Source organism: Mobula hypostoma, chromosome 9 (assembly GCF_963921235.1).
Source record: "Mobula hypostoma chromosome 9, sMobHyp1.1, whole genome shotgun sequence".
NCBI lineage: Eukaryota > Metazoa > Chordata > Chondrichthyes > Myliobatiformes > Myliobatidae > Mobula > Mobula hypostoma.
This window is the reverse complement of record NC_086105.1, coordinates 148,530,303-148,551,834: the sequence shown is the minus strand read 5'-3', so window position 1 is coordinate 148,551,834 and position 21,532 is coordinate 148,530,303. Positions and strand designations below refer to the sequence as shown.

At 46.0% G+C, this 21,532-nt stretch overlaps 1 protein-coding gene across 5 annotated transcripts in view; it reads right to left on the bottom strand.

Moving 5' to 3' along the window:
* capn15 (calpain 15) overlaps nucleotides 1-21,532 on the bottom strand; it is a 316,435-nt gene that overhangs the window by 279,035 nt on the left and 15,868 nt on the right. For 2 of the 5 annotated variants that reach the window (XM_063059436.1, XM_063059438.1), the window contains exon 1: nucleotides 12,100-12,485. The exons of 2 other annotated variants lie outside the window; for them this stretch is intronic. In XM_063059436.1, the coding sequence (XP_062915506.1) occupies nucleotides 12,100-12,236 (137 nt within the window). In that variant the 5' untranslated portion in view covers nucleotides 12,237-12,485. Of the gene's footprint in view, nucleotides 1-12,099; nucleotides 12,487-21,532 lie in introns of those variants that run through there. One more of the 5 variants, XM_063059437.1, reaches the window with a different exon arrangement.

Sequence of the window (21,532 nt, the reverse complement as noted above, 5' to 3'; positions counted from 1 at the left end):
ACCAGGATGCTGCCTGGTTTAGAAAGTATGCATTATGATCAGAGATTAAGGGAGCTAGGGCTTTGCTCTTTGGAGAGAAGGAGGAGGAGAGGAGACATGATAGAGGTATACAAGATAATAAGAGGAATAGATAGAGTGGATAGCCAGCGCCTCTTCCCCAGGGCAGCACTGCTCAATACAAGAGGACATGGCTTTAAGGAAAGGGGTGGGAAGTTCAAGGGGGATATTAGAGGAAGGTTTTTTTACTCAGAGAGTGGTTGGTGCGTGGAATGCACTGCCTGAGTCAGTGGTGGAGGCAGATACACTAGTGAAGTTTAGGAGACTACTAGACAGGTATATGGAGGAATTTAAGGTGGGGGCTTATATGGGAGGCAGGGCTTGAGGGTCGGCACAACATTGTGGGCCGAAGGGCCTGTACTGTGCTGTACTATTCTATATGTTCTATGTTAGGCAGTGCACTGCTTTCCATAGTGGAGAATTCCACAGATTGATCACCTGCAGCTGAAGAATCTCCTGATCTCTGTTCAAAATGGAATATCCCGTGTTGGACCTTCGTTGTGTCCTCCCAAGAGATCACATTTTGCTCAGATTTATGCCATAGGCAAATTCGAAACTCTCATCTGGAAATCATAGTTGTTTAATCCTTCTGTTTCCTACGTCAATCAATTCTCAATCCATTTCAGCATCACACTCCAGTCCAAAGTGCTTTAATTTTTGCACAATAATCTCTTATCAAGTCTTCTGAGAATCAAATAACCCCACATTTTTTATTCTCTCTTATCTATCCCACAAGTTATGTCCTAAAAAAAACTTCAGCTGAATTGTTAAGCATAATTTAGCTTTCATGAAACCCCACTGACTTTATCCAATCCTGTTAATGTTTTCCAAGTGTTCTGTTATTACATCAGTGAGACAGACTCTAGCAATTTCCCCACTACTGATATTAAACTGGGATTCTGTTTTTTTCTCTCACTTTTTTTAAAAAAAAGAGCAGAGGGATATTTTGCAATCTGTAGAAACCGCTCCAAAGTCCAAAGCATTTTGGAAGATGACCATTCCGTTAATTTTATGTTGTATTTTGTAGGATTGCTTTAATATACGCGATTATTGTGTTTTTATGCTGCATCAGATCCGGGGTAACAATCATTTTGTTTTCCTTTACACTCGTATACTGAAGAATGACCATAAACAATCACAAATCTTAAGCAACGCACACAAAATGCTGGAGGAGGTCGGGCAGCATCTATGGAAATGAATACACAGTTGGCATCTCAGGACGAGACCCTTCATCAGGACTGGAAGGGAATGGGCCAGTTCCCTAAGTAAAAGGTGGGGGGAGGAGAAGGAAGATAGCTCGAAGGTGATGGGTGAAGCCAGGTGGGTAGGAAAGGTCAAGGGCTGGAAAGGAAGGAATCTGATAGGAGAGGAGAGTGGACCATGGGAGAAAGGGAAGGAGGAGGTGATACGCAGTTGAGGAAAAGAGGTGGAGGCCAGACTGGGGAATTGAAGTCAAGGGAACAGGGAGAAGAAGGGGGAAAAAAGGTTACCGGAAAGAGAAATCGATGTTCATGCCATCAGGTTGGAGGCTAGACAGAATACCTGAAAGTGGCCTCATCATGGCAGAAGATGAGGCCATGGACTGACATGTCAGAACAGGAATGGAGTTAGGAAGCAAAGTGGTTGGTCAGCAGGAAACTCTGCTTTTGGCAAATGGAGTGGAGGTGCTCAACAAAGCAGTCCCCCAGTTTACGCCAACTCTCACCAATGTGGAGGAAGATGCATCGGGAGCACCGGATCTTGAATCAAAGTTTGCAATATTTCAAAAATCACTTTCACTCATATGTTGCGAAGTAGATTATCAGGCCCTGGGGATTTGTGCAAATCACCACCCACATCAGCAGTGGTCACAAGTCCACACCCCACTCTGCTCCATCCACATCACAACATCTACAACCCGCAAACCCCACCTGTAACAGACCTCACCCCTCCATACATGTACAGCACCCCCAGCTTTCAGTTCATTCACCTGAGTACATCGCAGGATCTATCCTGGATCCAGCGCACAAGTATCATCACAAACATGAATGACAGCACCGACTTTCTTAGAAGCTCATTTAAATTCAGTACGTCACCAAAGACTTTGACAAACCTCTATAGATGCACAGTGGCGAGCATCCTAACTGATTGCATTACAGCTTGGTGTGGAAACACCAATGGCCAAGAGGAGAAAAGGATACAGATAGTGTTCGACACAGCCCAGTGAGCTGACCGCACCAGTGAGCACATTTACACACAGCACTGTACGAGAAGGCAGCATCCATCATCAAGGTCCTCCATCATCCAGGTCATGATCTCTTGTTCGTACCAGTGAGCGGGAGGTCCCACACCATTGGATTCGGGAACAGTTATTACCCTACAACCATCAGGGTCCCGAAACAGCACGGATAACTTCACTCAGCTCAACTTTCAACCGATTCCACCACCTACAGACTCACTTTCAAGGAGTTTCTCTTCTCTTGCACATTGGTTGTGTGTCTGTCTTTATCTGTTTATATATAATAATTTTTATAAATTTCTATTGTATTTCTTTATTTTCCTGTAAAAGGGTGCAAGAAAATTAATCTCAAGGTAAGATATGGTAAAATATGCATACTTTGATAATAAATTTACTTTAAACTTTAAAGTTTACTCTGGAAATGCCACATCACCCATGAGATAGTTCTCCGGAGATCGTACCTGGACCTCTTGTAACTTGGATCCCTGTGACCTGGCCCCCAGCAGATCGCGGATCTCACGGTTCATTCAGGCCTTCTGGTTAGGGAAGACTTTGAATGATTTTGTGAGGACTGTTTTAATAACTTTAACGGCCCCTCGCCCTATCAACAGCAGCCTTCTTCATCTTGCCATAGTGCCATTGTCTTCAATGTCTTTCTCCTTTGTGTTTTCACCTAGCTCCTCAGCTGGACAAGTGATAGATGAGACCAGGTGAGGATGGAGGTGGGTGGGTGGGGGACGGAGGATGAAGTATGAAGCTGGAGGGGATAGGTCGAAGAGGTAGGAGTGGACAGCACACCATGGAAGAAAGGAAAAGAGGAGGGAAACAGGAGGCAGGTGAGGAGGAGATGAAGGATCTCAACCCGAAACACCAACTGTTTATTTCCCTCCATTGATGCTGCCTGACCTGAATTTATGAAAGAAAGAATTGCGTTTATATATCACTAAGCACTTCAGATTGGGCAAAGTGTTTGTCAAGTGTCACCAGGTTGGACTTGGCAAGCTCCCATAATCAGCAGTGACCTGACTGGATTTGCTGCGTATTGCTGGTGGTTATTGTTGAGTGTCTGAATCTCTGAGCAACACAAACTTCTATTAATTTTTATTTAGATTCAGCACAGAAATGGACCCTTCTGGCCTGCAAGCCCATGCCACCAAACTACACCCATGTGACCAATTAACCTAATCATCTGTAAATCTTTGGAATGTGCTAGGAAACTGGAGCACCAGAAGAAACCCACGCATTCATGGGGAGAACATAAAAACTCTTTACAAACAGCGGCAGAATTGAACCTGGGTCACTGGCACTGTTGCGCTCTCTGTTAATCTACCAGGCCACTGGAGTTCCTCCAGCATTCCTCATGTGTTGCTCAAGGTTTCTGGCACCTGCAAAGTGTCGTGTTTATTCTCTTCCTCTGCTACTGTTTTCACAGAGCCCAGGTCACTCACATTCTCACTTCAAGTGGCCTGTTAAATTATCACTTTTTCACTGTGCCTCACTAGGAGATGAGAAGTTTCTTCACAAATTCTGGGATTATAACTTTGTTAAAGGCAAGCCACTCAGCAAACAAGAATTGGCCACTTGCAATGAAAAACTTCTCACCATATTGAGCTAGCAACACTGCAAGGCAACTTATAGATAAATTGAATCTGACAGTGACTGACAGAATGGGGAAGAAATATGATTTTCGTTACTTTGACTGTAGAATAATTGTTGGTGTCAGATGGGATGGTTTGAGCATCTCAGATACTGATCTCCTGGGATTTTCACACACATAGTTTACAGAGAACGGTGCGAGAAACAAAAAACGAAACCTGGTGAGCGGCAGATCTGTGGGTGAAAACGCCTCGTTGATGAGAAAGATCACAGGAAAATGGCCAGACTGGTTCATGCTGACAGGAAGATAACAGTAACTCAACTCACCACCCATTACAACAGTGGTGTGCAGAAGAGCATCTCTGAACGCACAACACATTGAACCTTGAAGTAGATGAGCTACAGCAGCAGAAGACCACAAACATACACTCACTGGCCACTTTTCAGGTGCAGGAGCGCTATCATACAGACAAAAGACTCTGCGGATGCTGGAAATCCAGAGCAACACACACAAAATGCTGGAGGAACTCAACGGGTCAGGCAGCATCTACGGAGAGCTGTTGTTTCAGCCCCAGTCCCGATGAAGAATCTCAACCCAAAACGTGGACTGTTTATTCCCCTTCATAGATGCTGCCTGACCTGCTGAGCTCCTCCAGTATTTTGTGTGAGAAATCAATAAGCAGCATTCACAAGAAACAAAACATAAATTATTCAATACTTTTACAGAAATAACACAATGTTTTGATCATTTGGTACATGTGACATTAATAACCCAATTCCAATATTAGTACCAATACCTCTTTTCCTTCATTGCTTAACGGCAGAATCACTCTCAAGGCAACTAGTTCAGATCCAGAATTTGGCTTATTATCACTGAGATACACTGAGTGTCCACTTTATTAGGTACAGGAGGTAGGCATGCATGCCAGAGATCATAAACCCAATTCTAACTGAACACTTGTGTAGCATCCAAACAATTAGTCCCCAAGCTTTACAAAAGGGCAAAGCAAATTCTCCTTAGGTTTCCTTGATAAATTGTGTTTATACCATTGTATCAGATATTTATAGAAAAGCATATAAACACGTTTTGCTGCCTTTTTTAAAAGAAAAACTTTTTTCTCTAAATGGCAGCGGTTTGGACAATAATACATTCAGCTTCGAGGCACCAGAACATTACACAGCGTGAATAAGGAAACAACTAAATAAACTCCAGGAAACGTTTTCCTTTAAAACAAAAACACTTCTTTGCCAAGCAGTCACAGAACAATAGTATCTAGCAGGAAACTAGTTGCTGTCTGGATTAGAGAGCATGTCTTATGAGCTTGGCCTCATCAATGACGATGAGTGGGAGTACAGAGCGGAAGTGGAGCGGTGGTGGACTGATGTGAGGACAACCCAAGTCTGAATGTGGGGGAGACCAAGGAAATCTTTGTGGACTTCAGGAAGGCACAGATGAACCATCCCCCACTGCAAATACATGGCTCCTCTGTAGAGAGAGTTAAGTGCACCAAGTTGCTGGAAATTGACATCACGGATGACCTCACCTGGTCCCTCAATATTACCTCCCTGAACAAGAAGGCACATTAGCACCTCTACTTGCTGAGGAGATTAAAGCAAGTGAGCCCCCCCCCCACACACTTTTTAGCTGAATTTTATAGGAATACCATTGAGAGTGCTCTGACAAGCACCATCTCCATCTGGACTGGGAGCAGCTGAGCACCAGGCCAGAAGTCCCTATAAAGGACTGAGAACAGCTAGAAGGTCATAGGGGTCTCCCTACCATCCATCAAGGACATATACCAGTACACAGGGCCCTTAATATTATTAAGGATCCCACCACCCCACCCCCATCCATCCAGTATCCTCTCTGACTTGCTACCATCAAGCAAGAAGAGTCCAATGCATAAAGACACGAACAGTTCAGAAAGGAAACAGTTTCTTCCCCCAGGACTTTAGGCTTCTGAACTCCCTGCCGTATCGTATTCGAAGTGTCACTGATTAAGCTGTTCTGTACTCTACAATATTTAACTTTACTTTCTTCATGTGTAATTCATCCGTAGATTTTAACCTTACTTTCCTAAGTTATTGCGTGTTATGCTTTACATCCTGGTCCGGATAAACATGGTCTCATTTGACGGCACAGATGTATATAGTTAAATGACAATAAACTTGACTTGACTTGAATGGCTGAATGAGCTAGGGTGTTTCCCCTTGGAGCAAAGGAGAATAAGAGGTGACTTGATAGAAGTGCACAAGATGAAACGAGGCAGAGACAAAGCCTTTTTCCCAGACTTGGGGACGTAATTTTAAGGTGAATGGAGGAATGTATGGGGGGGGGTGGTGTTAGAGATAGTTTTTTTTAAACACAGAGCGGTGGGTGTGTGGAACGCTCTTCGAGGGACAGTGGTAGAGGCAGATACATTAGGGTCATTTAACAGACTCTTAGCTAAGCACATGAATGAAGGTTACATGGAAGGGAAGGGTTAGATTGATCTGAGTAAGTTTGTACTTTGGACCTAATGGATCAACACAACATTGTGGGCTGAAGGGCCTGTGCTGTGCTGTACTGTTCTATATTCTATCATCAGAACCTTTTCTGTCCATTACTTGAAAGAAATAGTTTCAAGTATGGTTATCGTGAACAATACATGAATAGAGCCAAACAAAACAGCATTCCTCAGGGACCAAGGTGTAAAACACATCACCAACAGCATAGAGCGCACTGCAAATAGCACATATGGTTACGATTTCAGAAAAACATACAATCACAAAGAAAAATAAATAACAGACTCGATGTACATCATGCTGATCACACAAGTATACAGACATTACCACCGCTGTCTGTAAGGAGTTTGTACGTTCTCCCCGCGACCATGTGGGTTTCCGCTGGGTGCTCCAGTTTCCTCCCACAGTCCAAAGACACACCCGTTGGTAGGTTAATTGGTCATGGTAAATTGTCTCTTGATGATTAAGCCAGGGGATTACTGGCTGGCTGGCACAGGTCAAAGTGCTGGAAGAGCCTGTTCCACACTATATCAGAATCAGAATCTCAATAAATAGAAAACTAATCTGTAGCCCAACAAGATGCAACCTTTGATCACAACTTCTGCTCTCTCCCCCCATTTTTCAGGCTACCATTCAGTCTGGGTCAGATCACGTTGGGCAATAGGATCTGAAACAGCCTCAGTGATGACAGACAGAGCCCAGCGGCCAAGAATTGCTTTCCCTGACCGGAAGATGTTTTACAGGGAACCAGCTGGAAGGGTTGATGCACTAACACCAGTGTAATGGAGAAGGCCAACATGAACAGCATCTCCACCACGATAAACCAATACCAACCCCAATGGAGAGGTCATGCCGTCCAGACGGCTAATCTCTTCGAACCATTAACGTCAGGAAGGAGGTACAGGTACATCAGGACTAGATAACAGCTTCATTCCTCAGGCTGCGAGACTGATGACTAGCCTGCACCACCTTGAAGAAAGTCAATGTTACATGTAAAAACTGGGAAGGCATTGCACTCAGCAGAAACACCTGGAGGAAATCTGTTCAAGAGGGAGCTGCGTGACATGAGAACGATCTCCAGGGTGACGCAAAGAATAAGCAGCAGCCGCAAAAGAAAAGACTGAGTAACCAGCAAACCCAACCACTGACCACAGCCACCACTCACTCTTGCCCACACGGCACCAGAATACCTGGATCCTGGATCGGCCTGTACAGCCACTGGAGGACCGACTTGAGCGATCGCAAGGAACAGTGCCGGGATCCTTGCTGTTTGGCAAGCACATTAATGGTCCAGTTATGAATGTCAGAGGTTAGATAGTTCTTAGATGAAACAAACATTGCTGGTATTGTTTAAAATTAATCAGAATCAGTTTTAATATCTCCAGCAAATGTCATGAAATTTGCTATGTGGCAGCTGTACACTGTAATATATAAAAATAAAAACTGTAAATTACAGTAAATAAATATATATAAAAAGTTAAATTAAATAAGTAGTGTAAAATAAAAGTAGTGGCTTCATGGACTTTTCAGAAACCTGATGGCAGAGGGGAAGAAGCTGTTCCTGAATTGTTGACTGCATGTCTTCAGGTTCCTATGTCTCCTCCATGATGGTAGCAATGAGAAGAGGGCATGGGGGTCCTTAATGAAGGACAGTAGTCCTCATGTACAGAATGATATTCATCACTCCACAAGATGAGCAAAGAAATGGCCAAATGAATTATCAAAGTATGTTTGTTACAATATACTTTCTTGATGATTTATTTTCTTGCAAGCATTTACGGAAAAAATACAGTAGAATTTACAAAAGCAAAGACTGACAAACAATTAATATGCAAAAGACAAACTGTAAGTAAAAAACACTGAGAAGATGAGTTGTAGAGTCTTTGAAAGTGAATCTGTAGGTCACAGGATCAATTCAGAGTCCATCTACTCTCGGGGTAATAACTGTTCCTGAACCTGATGGTTAATAACTGTTCCTGAACCTGATGGTGGGGCCCTGAGGCTCCTGCACCTCCTTCCTGATGGCAGCAGTGAGAAGAGAGCCTGGCCTGGATGGTGGGGGTCCTCGATGATGGATGATACTGCTTTCTCATGGCAGTGCTCAGAAGCATTCATTAGCTGGAATATACACACAGCAAGGCAGGGCCTTAGCTAGTACTGGTGAACAGAGGGACCTTGGTCTAACGTCCAAGGATCGATGAAGTCAGCAGTGGAAGTGAACAAAGTGCAAAAGAAGGAATTTAGATTCTTTGCTTTCATTAGCTAGGGTGGTTATGGTACAATTACATAAATCTTTAGTTAACTGGAGTACCACACTGTACGAAGGATGTGATTCAACTGTAGGGGTACAGAGAGGTTCACAAGATGTTGCCGGAGGAGAGGAGGCTAGATAGGCTGGGTTTGTTCTCCTTGGAGAGTAAGGAATCACAAGAGACTGCACATGCCGTTAATCTGGACAGTTTCGGGCCAAAAGGAACTCAACCCAAAACATCATGGTAGCATAACGCATTACCACACCATCGACCGGGTTCAACTCCCACTACCATCTGTAAGGAGTTTGTATGTTCTCCCCGTGACAGCGTGGGTCTCCTCCGGCTGTTTCGGTTTCCTCCCACAGTCCAAAGACGTACAGGTTAGCAGCACGACTGGTCACAAGGGTACAAACTGGACAGCGTGGGTTCGTTGGGCTGGGAGGGCAGTTATGGTGTGGTGTTCCTAAATGTAAAAATCACTTCTCCATTTCCCTGCACTGGTGCTGCCTGACTCACTGAGTTCACTCAGCACTTTTGTTCAAGCGAAAAAGGGATGCACTGAGGTAAACACAATTACGTGCAGCAATGATATGGGAAATCTTTCCTCAGCAGAGGCATTTATGGACAACGCCAACAGGGTGAAGATGAGGGATAGGGGATTTGAGAAAGGTTTTATCACCTTCAGTGGGTGGTGGAGGCAGCTACTCTCAGAACATTTAATATTTAGATGAGCACAAACAGGGCACAGAATACTACGGCCAAATGCTGGGAAATGGTGTTAATATAGAACAGAGGTTCCCATCCTGGGGTCCACAGAGCCCTTGCTTAATGATATTGGTCCATGGCAATAAAAAGGTTGGGAACCCCAACCCCTACTGTACACAGAGGATGATTCATGGTCAGGATGGACATGCTGAGCCAAACAGCCTCTTTCAGTCCTGTACGCCCTTCATTTATTTAACATTTTTTATATAATTCTTTCAAATTTCAATGTGAAATTATGGAGGGAAATAATAAAATCCAAGTATCGGTATTTCAGTGGAATAAAGGAAATTACAATGGCATGAGAGGGGAACTGGCTGAAGTTGACTGGAAAGGGACATTTGCAGGAAGGACAGCAGAGCAGCAATGGCTGGAGTTTCTACGAAAAATGAGGGAGGTGCAAGACAGATATATTCCAAATTAGAAAAACATTTCAAAGGGAAAAAGGACACTACCGTGGCTGACAAGTGAAGTCAGAGCCAAAGTAAAAGCAAGAGAGAGGGCATACAAGGAAGCCAGAGCTAGTGGGAAGATAGAGGATTGGGAAGCTTTTAAAAACTTGCAGAAGGAAACTAAGCAGGTCATTAGGAAGGAAAAGATGAATTATGAGAGGAAGCTGGTGACTAATATCAAAGAAGATACTAAAAGCTTTTTTAAGTATATAAAGGGTAGGTCCAATAGAAAATGATGCTGGAGATATTGTAATGAGAGACACAGAGATGGCAAAGGAACTGAATGTGTATTTTACATCAATCTTCACAGTGGACGATGTCTGCAGTATATCGGACATTCAAGAGTGTCAGGGAAGTGAAGTTTGTGCAGTGAAAATTACAACTGGGAAGGTGCTCGGGAAGCTTAATGGTCTGAGGGTGGATAAATCTCCTGGACCTGATGGAATGCACCCTTGGGTTCTGAAGGAAGCAGCTGGAGAGATTGCAGAGGCATTAACAATTATCTTCAAAGAATCGATAGATTCTGGCATTGTACCGGATGACTGGAAAATTGCAAATGTTACTCCGCTATTTAAGAAGGGTGGGAGGCAGCAGAAAGGAAGCTGTAGACCTGTTAGCCTGACATCAGTGGTTGGGAAGAATGATTCCAGGAATGAAAGGGTTAATGTATGAGGAACGCCTGGCAGCTCTTTGGTTGTATTCTCTGGAGTTCAGGAGAATGAGGGGGGATACAGGAGTACATTCGGCCAGAGACTCATTCCTCCGAGATGCAGCACAGAGCGTCATAGGAAGTCATTCCTGCCTGTGGCCATCAAACTTTACAACTCCTCCCTTGGAGGGTCAGACACCCTGAGCCAATAGGCTGGTCCTGGACTTACTTCTTAATTTACTGGCATAATTTACATATTACTATTTAACTATTTACAGTTCTATTACTATTTATTATTTATGGTGCAACTGTAATGAAAACCAATTTCCCCGGGGATCAATAAAGTATGCCAATGACTATGACTCTGATTCCATAGAAACATTTCAAATGTTAAAAGGCCTGAACAGATTAGATATGGCAAAGTTATTTCCCATGGTAGGGGAGCCTAGGACAAGAGGGCACGACTTCAGGATTGATGGACATCCATTTAGAACTGAGATGCAGAGAAATTACTTTAGTCAGAGGGTGGTAAATCTGTGAAATTTGTTGCCATGAGTGGCTGTGGAGGCCAAGTCATTAGGTGTATTTAAAGCAGAGATAGATAGGTTCTTGATTAACCAGGGCATCAAAAGGTATGGGGAGGAGGCAGGGGAGTGGGGATGACTGGAAGAATTAGATCAGCCCATGATTGAATGGCGGAACAGACTCGATGGGCCGAATGGCCTACTTCTGCTCCTATATCTTATGGTCTTATAATTGTTGAATGTTGTTTTTTGTTGCATGTCTCACGCTGACCAGCACACCACAGCAAATCCATCATACATGTAAATGTGTACAGTGAATAACGGTGTTCCTGTACCCTTGACACTGAACTGCAAATCTCACCCGTGCTAGGCTCCTTGTTTGGACAAGACTTTATTTTCTCTCTAGAAGACTGATACAATTATTGCCTTTAGTCATGGGTGGAATTTCTTCATCTTGAAAAACTCTTAAATGACAACTTTGAATTCAAACCAGGCTTCAGACGAGATAAGATCACCTCATATTCCTTCCAAGAAAAACTGTTACTATTGTATTCGCTTCACCACACACCTGTACGTTCTACAAGGCCAAGCACCAAGTAACCACCCAGATAACAGCAACAATAAAAAAAATAGAGATAGGAACAGCATTTTGACAGAGAAGATGACAACAGTAATTCAGTCCGTTGCAAGCGCTGCTTCGCCAGGTTTACAAACTACTCTCGGTTCCTTCGCTTGCTTTACCCATCTTCCAGACTCTGCAATCAATTCTTGTGATTAACTTTCTGGCGGCTCGGCAGCAATCTCGCTCTTCTATTTCCCCTTCCTTTATGAAGTAAACGTCCTTTATCCGCTACTCTCAGCACAATTTCCACCTCGCCTTCCAAGTGACTTTGAGGGTGTGTGTCCGGTGTAATCGCCGCTCCGGACAGACTGGGTGCCCAGCGAGTCCCCCTGCCCTGCCCTGACCCGACCCGACCCGACCCGACACCGGCTGCACTGTGGTCACCCTCCCGCTGGCGACAGCAGCCCAGCCCGGCTTGCGGAGCCCGCACGCCGGCTCCGGTGCCCTTGCTCCCCCGCTTACCTACTGCGGCTCCTCGGCAGCTGCAGCTGGCGGCTACGGGCGCTCAGGGCTGCGGGCCCCCACAGCGGGGGAGCCGAGGCCGAGAGGCCGGCCCGTGCCTCCGTGTCCGCGGCGATGGATGAAGCGGAGGTACCCATCCCGACTCCCGGCTCCCCAGCTCCCCGGCTCGGCTCAGCGGCGCGCCGGCTCCATTCGGTGTGCGTCAGCCCCGAAGGCGCGGCACAACCGCGGCCATCAGCCACTGGCGGCACCGGCTTCTCCTCACAACCCCGCACACGCACTCCTCCGACTGGGGTCCGAGGGCAGCCAAAGCCCCCGAAACCGGCCGCCCCTCACAGTCAGCGCGCAGACCGCAGCGGCTCGCCGATGCTGAGTGACAGCGCAGGAGGCCGGCAGGGCGGGAATAGGGAGGGAGGGAGGGAGGGAGGAGGAGTGGAATAGGAAGGGAGGAGGAGGGAGGGAGGAAGGGAGGAGTGGAATAGGGAGGGAGGAAAGAAGGAGTGGAATAGGGAGGGAGGAAGGGAAGAGTGGAATAGGGAGGGAGGAAAGAAGGAGTGGAATAGGGAGGGAGGAAGGGAAGAGTGGAATAGGGAGGGAGGAAAGAAGGAGTGGAATAGGGAGGGAGGGAGGAAGGGAAGAATGGATTAGGGAGGGAAGAGTGGAATAGGGAGGGAGGAGTGGAATAGGAAGGGAAGGAGGGAGGAGTGGAATAGGGAGGGAGGAGTGGAATAGGAAGGGAAGGAGGGAGGAGTGGAATAGGGAGGGAGGAAGGGAAGAATGGAATAGGGAGGGAGGAAGGGAAGAATGGAATAGGGAGGGAGGGAGGAGTGGAAATAGGGAGGGAGGGAGGAAGGGAGGAGTGGAATAGGGAGGGAGGAATAGGGAGGGAGGGAGGAAGGAGGAGTGGAATAGGGAGGGAGGAGGAGGGAGGGAGGAAGGGAGGAGTGGAATAGGGAGGAAGGGAGGAGTGGAATAGGGAGGGAGGAAGGGAAGAGTGGAATAGGGAGGGAGAAAAGGAGTGGAATAGGGAGGGAGAAAAGGAGTGGAATAGGGAGGGAGGGAGGAAGGGAGGAGTGGAATAGGGAGGGAGGAAGGGAAGAATGGATTAGGGAGGGAGAAGTGGAATAGGGAGGGAGGAGTGGAATAGGAAGGGAAGGAGGGAGGAGTGGAATAGGGAGGGAGGAAGGGAAGAATGGAATAGGGAGGGAGGAAGGGAAGAATGGAATAGGGAGGGAGGGAGGAGTGGAATAGGGAGGGAGGAGTGGAATAAGGAGGGAGGGAGGAAGGCAGGGAGGAGTGGAATAGGGAGGGAGGGAGGAGTGGAAATAGGGAGGGAAGGAGGAAGGGAGGAGTGGAATAGGGAGGGAGGGAGGGAGGCAGGGAGGAGTGGAATAGAGAGGGAGGGAGGAAGGGAAATAGGGAGGGAAGGAGGAAGGGAGGAGTGGAATAGGGAGGGAGGGAATGGAATAGGGAGGGAGGAGTGGGTGAGAGTAGTGGAGGAGGGAGGAATGGGGACAGGAAGTGGGTGAAAGGGAGGGGAGCGAGGGGAAGGGAGAGGGGAGCGGGTGCAGAGGAGAGGGGGAGGTGGAATGGCAGGTGGTGGTGGAGCAGGGGACGGGGAAGAGGGGGAGGAGAAGGGGAGGAAGGGAGGGGGAGGAGAAGGGGAGGAAGGGAGGGGGAGGGGAGGGAGTGAGGAGGGGAAGAGAGGGGAGGGAGTGAGGAGGGGAAGAGAGGGGAGGGAGAGGGGGAGAGGGGAGGGATTGGGAAGGGGATGGGAGGGGTAAGAGGGAAGGGGAGGGGGAAGAGGGGGAGGGGAAGGGTAGCAAGGAAGAGCAGGGGAATGTAGGGAGGGGAGGATGAAGAAGGGAGAGGTAAAGGAAGAAAGCAAACCCAAGTCGTCCTCAATTCCGCAAACTCCTCTCTCCTCCTTTGGGGCGGAGGTAATGGGAAGTCAGAAAGTGTGGAGGGAGGAGGTGGAGGTTAGAAGAGAGGAGTGAGAATAAAAGGGTGACATGGGGGGCAAAGAGTGTTAGGGAAAGAGAAAGGAGAGGGGAAAGAGAAAGGAGAGGGGAAAGATCGTGGAGCAGAGGGTATGGGAAGGAAGTCAGTGAGTGTAAGGGTAAGGTAAAGAATGAAGAGTTGGAGAAAGAGAGAGTGATACAGAGAGAGCGAGAGAGAGAGTTAGAGGTTCTTGGTTATAGACAGAGGGCTGGAGGGCAAGATGTACAGAATCCAGGAAAGCATGAGAAATTGGACCGGGAGATATAGTGATTAGAAGGAAGTATTTCAGATTGGGAAGAGGCAGGATAGAATATAAGAATCATAAGGGTATACACAAATCTCTCCCTGGCTATCCATCCCATAGGATGATGATGGTTCCTTTCAGTCCGTTAGTGGGGATACCCCACTCCTCAGAAAGGAACAGCGTGTGCGTGAATGGATTTTAGGTGAGTAGGGGGTTGCACAGGTCCAGACCCACCCTCTCGACATCCCCTCCCAGATCCAGCGGCATGGTGGGGTCCAAGACGGCTGGGGGAAGTTCTGTTGCAGTGAATGGCCAGACCAAGCTTCGATGCAAGGGATGCCCCTTTCCGCGCTTCACGGCACGTGTTTGCTAGATGGCCGTTAACCCCACGAGAGGGTTCATCCGCCCTTTGACAGGTCTTGTTTTTCATCCTGCAGGGTGTCTAGCCACCCTCCCAACCAGGCAAGCCTGGTGGGCGAGCCGGTTTAGTTGCTGACCACCCGACCATGCGACAGGTAGTACTGGGTTACTTGTTACCAGGAGTACTCAGACCAGTGACCTGACCACCAGATATACAAATACATGTAACAAAGTCTCAGGCAGGGATTCCCAACCTGGGGTTCACAGACCCCTTGCTTAATGGTATTGGTCCATGGCATTAAAAAGGTTGGGGACTCCTGATCTAAGAGTGGAGGGCCAACTCTCAGAATAAGGGGGGTGTATATTTAAAATTGGAATTGGTCTATTATTGTCACATCTACAGTACTGAGATACAGTAAAAAGCTTGTCTTGCATACTGTACAAACATCAAATCATGACACAGTACTGAGGTGGAAACTCCACCGTGGATAGTCCCAAGCCTGGCTGCGAAAGCAGGAGAATTGGGCATGGGCTGGCAATCCATCTCTTCAAAGCACAGAGCTGCAAGAAACACCAGCAGAAGGTTCAAAGACATCACCCCTGGGAGAAGAAGGATCTTCAGAGATGGGCTGCACATGGGACACTTTGAAAGCCAATAGTGGCTCACCAGCATCCTCTTTCCTCAGCCAGCCTATGGACTCACTTTCAGAATCAGAATCAGATTCGTTATCACCAGCATGTGTCATGAAATTTGTTAATTTAGCAGCATCAGTACAATGAAACAAACGATAATATAAAAAGAAAAAAATAATTAAGTAAATCAATACTGTAAGTATATTAAGTAGTCAAATTAAAATAGTGCAAAACAGAAATAGTATATATTAAAAAAAAAGTGAGGTAGTGTTCAAGGGTTCAATGTCCATTTAGGAATCGGATGGCAGAGGGGAAGAAGCTGTTCCTGAATCGCTGAGTGTGTGCCTTCAGGCTTCTGTAACTCCTTCAAGAACTCTTCAACTCATGACCTTGATATTGATTGCTTATTTATTATTATTATTATCTTTTTGTATTTTGCACATGGGTTGCTTGCCTTGTGTGCAGTCTTTCATTATTGTGTTTCTTTATATCTACTGTGAATGCCTGCAAGAAATGAACCTTAGGATCATACATGGTGACACAGAAAAGCACAAAAGAGGACAGGTAGACGATTGGGAAGTTTTAAGAACCAACAGAAGGCAACAAAAAGCTATAAAGAGAGAAAAGATGAAATATGAAGGTAAGCTAGCCAATGATGTAAAATGATACAAATTTTCTTTTCAGGTATATAAAGCGAAAAGAAAGTGGAAAATGGCAGTAGAGAGATGGTAATGTGGGGGGCAAAGAAACGATGAACAAACTTAGTAAGTACTTTGCATCCGTCTTCACTGTGGAAGACACTAGCAGAATGTCAGAAATGCGAGTGTGTCGGGGAGCAGAAGTGTGTGTCTTTGCTAATGACTAAGGAGATGGTATTTAGGAAGCTGAAAAGTCTGAAGGTAGATAAATCACCAAGACCAGATAGACTACTCTCCAGGGTTCTGAAAGAGGTGGCTGAGGAGATTGTGGAGGCATTAATAATGGTCTTTCAAGAATCACTAGGTGCTGAAATGGTTCCCGAGGATTGCAAACGTCACTCCACTCTTTAAGAAGGAATAGAGGCAGAAGAAAGGGAATTATAGGCCAGTTCGCCCAACCAGTGCTTGGAAAAATGTTGGAATCTATTAGTAAGGATGAGTTTCAGGATACTTGAGGCACTGATAAAATAGGCCAAAGTCAGCATGGTTTCCTAAAGGGAAATCTTGCCTGACAAATTTGTTCACAGGCAGGATAGACAAAGAATCAGTGGATGTGGTTTACTTGGATTTCAGAAGGCCTTTGACAAGGTGTCACACATGAGGCTGCTTAACGAGATAAGAACTCATGGTATTACAGGAAAGATACTAGCATGGATAGAGCATTGGCTGATTGGCAGGAGAGGCCAAGAGTGGGAATAAAGGGAGCCTTTTCTGGTTGGCCTGTGACTAGTGGTGTTGCAAAGAGGTCAGTGTTGGAACCACTTCTTTTCGTGTTGTACGTCAACGATTTGGATGAAGGAATTGACGGCCTTGCGATCAAGTTCGCAAACAATATGAAGGTAGGTGGAGGGGCAGGTAGTGTTGAGGAAACAGGGCGTCTGTAGAAGGACTCAGACAGATTGGGAGAATGGACAAATAAGTGGCAGATGGAAAACAGTGCAGGGAAGTGTATGGTCATGCACTTTAGCAGAAGGAATAAAAGCATAGACTATTTTCTGGATGGGGAGAGCATTTTTAAAAATCAGAGGTGCAAAGGGAATTGGGAGTCCTTGTGCAGGATTCCCTAAAGGTTAACTTGCAGGATGAGTCAGTGGTGAGGAAGGCAAATGCAGTGTTAGCATTCATTTCAAGAGGACTTCAAAAGCAGGAATATAATGCTGAGACTATAAGGCATTAGTCAGACAGCACTTGGAGAATTGAGAGCAATTTTGGGCCCCTTATCTAAGAAACGATGTGCTGGCATTGGAAAGAGTGCAGAGGAGGTTCATGAGAATAATCCCAGGAATGAAAGGGTTAATGTATGAGGACCGTTTGACGGCTCTGGGTTGTGCTCACTGTTTAGAAGCATGAGGGGGGGCTTACTGAAACCCAGTGAATATTGAAAGGCCAAGATAGAGTGGGTATGGAAAGGATGTTTCCAATCGTGGGGGAGTCTGGGACCAGAGGGCACAGATAGAGTGGATATGGAAAGGATGTTTCCAATCGTGGGGGAGTCTGGGACCAGAGGGCACAGATAGAGTGGATATGGAAAGGATGTTTCCAGTCGTGGGGGAGTCTGGGACCAGAGGGCACAGATAGAGTGGATATGGAAAGGATGTTTCCGATAGTGGGGGAGTCTAGGGTCAGAGGGCACAGATAGAGTGGGTATGGAAAGGATCTTTCTGATCGTGGGGGCGTCTGGGACCAGAGGGCACAGATAGAATGGATATGGAAAGGATGTTTCCGATAGTGGGGGAGTCTGGGACCAGGTGGCACAACTTCAGAATTGAGGGACATCCATTCAGAGCAGAGATGAGGAAAAATGTCTTTAGCTAGAGACTGAGGAATCTGTGGAATTCATCGCCACAGATGGCTGTGCAGGCCAAGTCATTGGGTATATTTAAGGTGGTAGTTAATAAATTAATTCTTGATTAATCAGGCCGCCAAAGGCTACTGCGGAAGGCAGGAGAATGGGGTTGCGAGGGACAATAAATCAGCCATAATGGAATGGCAGAGCAGACTCGATGGGCCTAATCTTATATATGTACTTTAATTTGAACTTTGAGTGGGTTAATACATCAGGACAACTTCGTGGGTAGAATGACCTGTACTGTTCTATGTGTTTTGTGACTGAACAGAGACCAATTCAGATGACTGAAGGAAAGTTACCTCAGGGATGTGGGAACAGCAAGGGGAAATGTGTGAAAGTTGGTGTAGAATACAGATTGATGGGCCCAACAGTCTGTTTCGATGTTGGAACTTCCATTTGTTTATTAATTAATAATAACTTATTTATAGAGCGTCTTTCATAAAGTGGTTCAAACTGGGTGGAGGAGTGGAGGTGCGTCTTTACCAAAGGAGGTGTAAGGAGCTCCTTCCCTCCGCCAGCCTGCAGGTCACCCTTGGGCAAGGTGTAGCCCCCGATCAGGGTCACGTGAAGCCATGGGGGCAGGTGGTGGATGGTCGTACAAGCAGCCGGTGCAGATCACAAATCCTGGTTATGTGACCACTGACACCAGGTAGATAATCTCTGAAGAGTATTGACAATGGCTGGGGTCACCCATCTTGTAAAGACACTGCCCAGAAGAAGGCAATGGCAAACCAGCTCTGTAGGAAAACTTGCCAATAACAGTCATGGTGACGACCATATGACAGGGGTGAATGAGTGAAAGTTCAAAGCGCTTTACAATGGGATAAAGTGCAAACATGAAAATAAAAGACAAAATTATGTTCGTATAAAACAAGATTATATAAACAGGTTTTGAACTGGTGTTTAGAAGTGTCAACTGTTTATGCATCCCTTATAGTTTTACGTCCTGAGTTCCACAGTTTAGGAACGTAGTTCAGAAAAACTGACCTGCCGATTCTCTTTTGAGGGAGATTGTTTAAATTTAAGAGTCATAGTCATACTTTATTGATCCCGGAGGAAATTGTTTTTCGTTACAGTTGCACCATAAATAATAAATAGTAATAAAACCATAAATAGATAAATAGTAATATGTAAATTATGCCAGGAAATAAGCACAGGACCAGCCTATTGGCTCAGGGTGTCTGACCCTCCAAGGGAGGAGTTGTAAAGTTTGATGGCCACAGGCAGGAATGACTTCCTATGACGCTCTGTGTTGCATCTTGGTGGAATGAGTCTCTGGCTGAATGTACTCCTGTGCCCACCCAGTACATTATGTAGTGGATGGGAGACATTGTCCAAGATGGCATGCAACTTGGACAGCATCCTCTTTTCAGACACCACCGTCAGAGAGTCTAGTTCCATCCCCACAGCATCACTGGCCTTACGAATGAGTTTGTTGATTCTGTTGGTGTCTGCCACCCTCAGCCTGCTGCCCCAGCACACAACAGCAAACATGATCGCACTGGCCACCACAGACTCGTAGAACATCCAGCTCAGAGAACGGCAGAAGAAGACCTGAGAGCCTTGTGCAGGATTATAAAACAAAAACAATTCTGTGATGTTCTCTGGTCCCAGGCCATTAACAGCTTTAACAACAAGTAACAGAATTTTCAGATCAATTCTAGAAGATACAGGAACACAATGCAGAGAAGCTAGGATGGGAGTGATATGCTCCCTCCCTCTTAGTTTTAGTTAAAAGTGTCCACCTTCTTAGCTTTAGTTGAAAGTCCAGCAGTGGCATTCTGAATAGATTGCTTTGGAAGGGCAGTAATCAGTGCATTGCCTCCCGTTTCTGTCTGTATTCCTACACCAGTGTCTTCTGAAGGTTTTCCCACTCACCGTCACTGTCTGCTATACCTTTGTATTGTCAAAAAAAAAAGCAAAATTCCGAGTGTCAAGGACTGCCAGGATGGAAATCCAGCAGTGATCCCAGGAGAACACACTTCCAATCTGTCTGAGCAACACAAACTTTCTGTCAATCAGCTCCCAACCCACACAGCTATCTTCTCTCCTACACCATGCATCTGAATTTCTCTAACAAGTCTCTTGCGAGATACTTCACAGAAAGATCTCTAAGATTTTAGTAGGCTATGGCTATATTGTAAGCCAGACTGAGTTCCTGCTGCACTGATACCATGAGATCTGGTTCTACAGCTGGGTTACTGGGGAAGAAAATAAGCATATTTTGATTATGTGTTTCATATTCTATGTTCTCACTCGTTTTTTTTTGTCTTGTTGCCCTTTGCATGATCTGGTTTTTTTATGCGCATGGGGGGGTTGGTGTTTGATGCTTTTCTTCTTCACGGTTCTTTGTTTCGTGGCTGTCTGTGGGAAGACAGATCTCAGGGTTGTATGCTGCATACATACTTCAGTAATAAATGTACTTTGAATCTTTTCAAAATTGCAAAAGAAAAGAACTTGGTTTACATACCTACCCCACCCAATCAAACAAAGGGCATATCAGTGATACTTTTAATTTCGAGATATAATGTGGAACAGACCCTTCTGGCCTAGTGAGCTGTGCCCGCCAGCAACCCACCTACTCAACCCCAGCCTAATCCTGGGGCAGTTTACAATGACAAATTAACCTACTAACTGGTATGTCTTTGGACTGTGGCAGGAAACCAGAGCTCCTGCAGGAAATCCACAGGTCACGGGGAGAATGTACAAACCCTTTCCAAATGGCACCGGAATTGAACTCTGAACTCCAAACCCTGGCACAGTGAGCCATACTAATTGCCACGCTACTGTGGCATCCTATTCTAGTGCGAGGGCAGGATCGATAAGTAGTGGCCCAGATATCTTCAGCTGCTTCATCAATGATCTCTACTCCATCTTTGGAACACAGAACATAGAACACTACAGTACAGGCCCTTCAGCCCACAATATTGCGCCAACTTTACCCTTTCTCCTTTATAGAACTCCATTTGTATTATCCATGCGCCTATCTTTTATTGTCTCATGACTGCCCATTTTACCGCTGGTGTTTCGGGCAGCAATGAAAGTCCTCCATCTGTCTGTCACAGTGTTCAGAGCTTTCTTCAACGTGTCAGTAGCTTCCTCTCAGTTTTCACTACTGTCAGTCATGGAAGTCCCGTGTGGAGACTCAGGAATACCATCACACTCAGATGTAGAAGGGTACTTCATTGCTGTTTCCATAAGTTTTGTTTGACCAGTCAGGGTTGTTAGCCCTGAGCTGAACCCCCGAACCTGGAGGACCAGTGTACCACTCTTAGTCTGTCCTCTACCCTTTGACCTGTTTGGCATGGGTGACCCTACCAAGAGCCAAAGCATAAAGCCCTGACTCCAGCCAACATCGCTCTCCGGGTTATTGAGGCACACGGGCCTCTAAACCCAATGACAAGGTTGTGCTAGTCTTGGAGGATGTGCCTATCTAAGAGTTTCTTAAATGTCCCTAATCTAAATATTTGGTTGGTCAGTGAACAAATACAGTCACCTCCTTATGTGAGAATGCTGTTCTTGGACTACATTCAACACCATAGTTCCATCCAGGCTCGACAAGAAGCTCAGAGACCTCGACCTTGACCTTTCCTTGAGCAGCTGGATCCTGGACTTCCTGTCAGACTGCCAGCAGATTGTAAGAGTGGG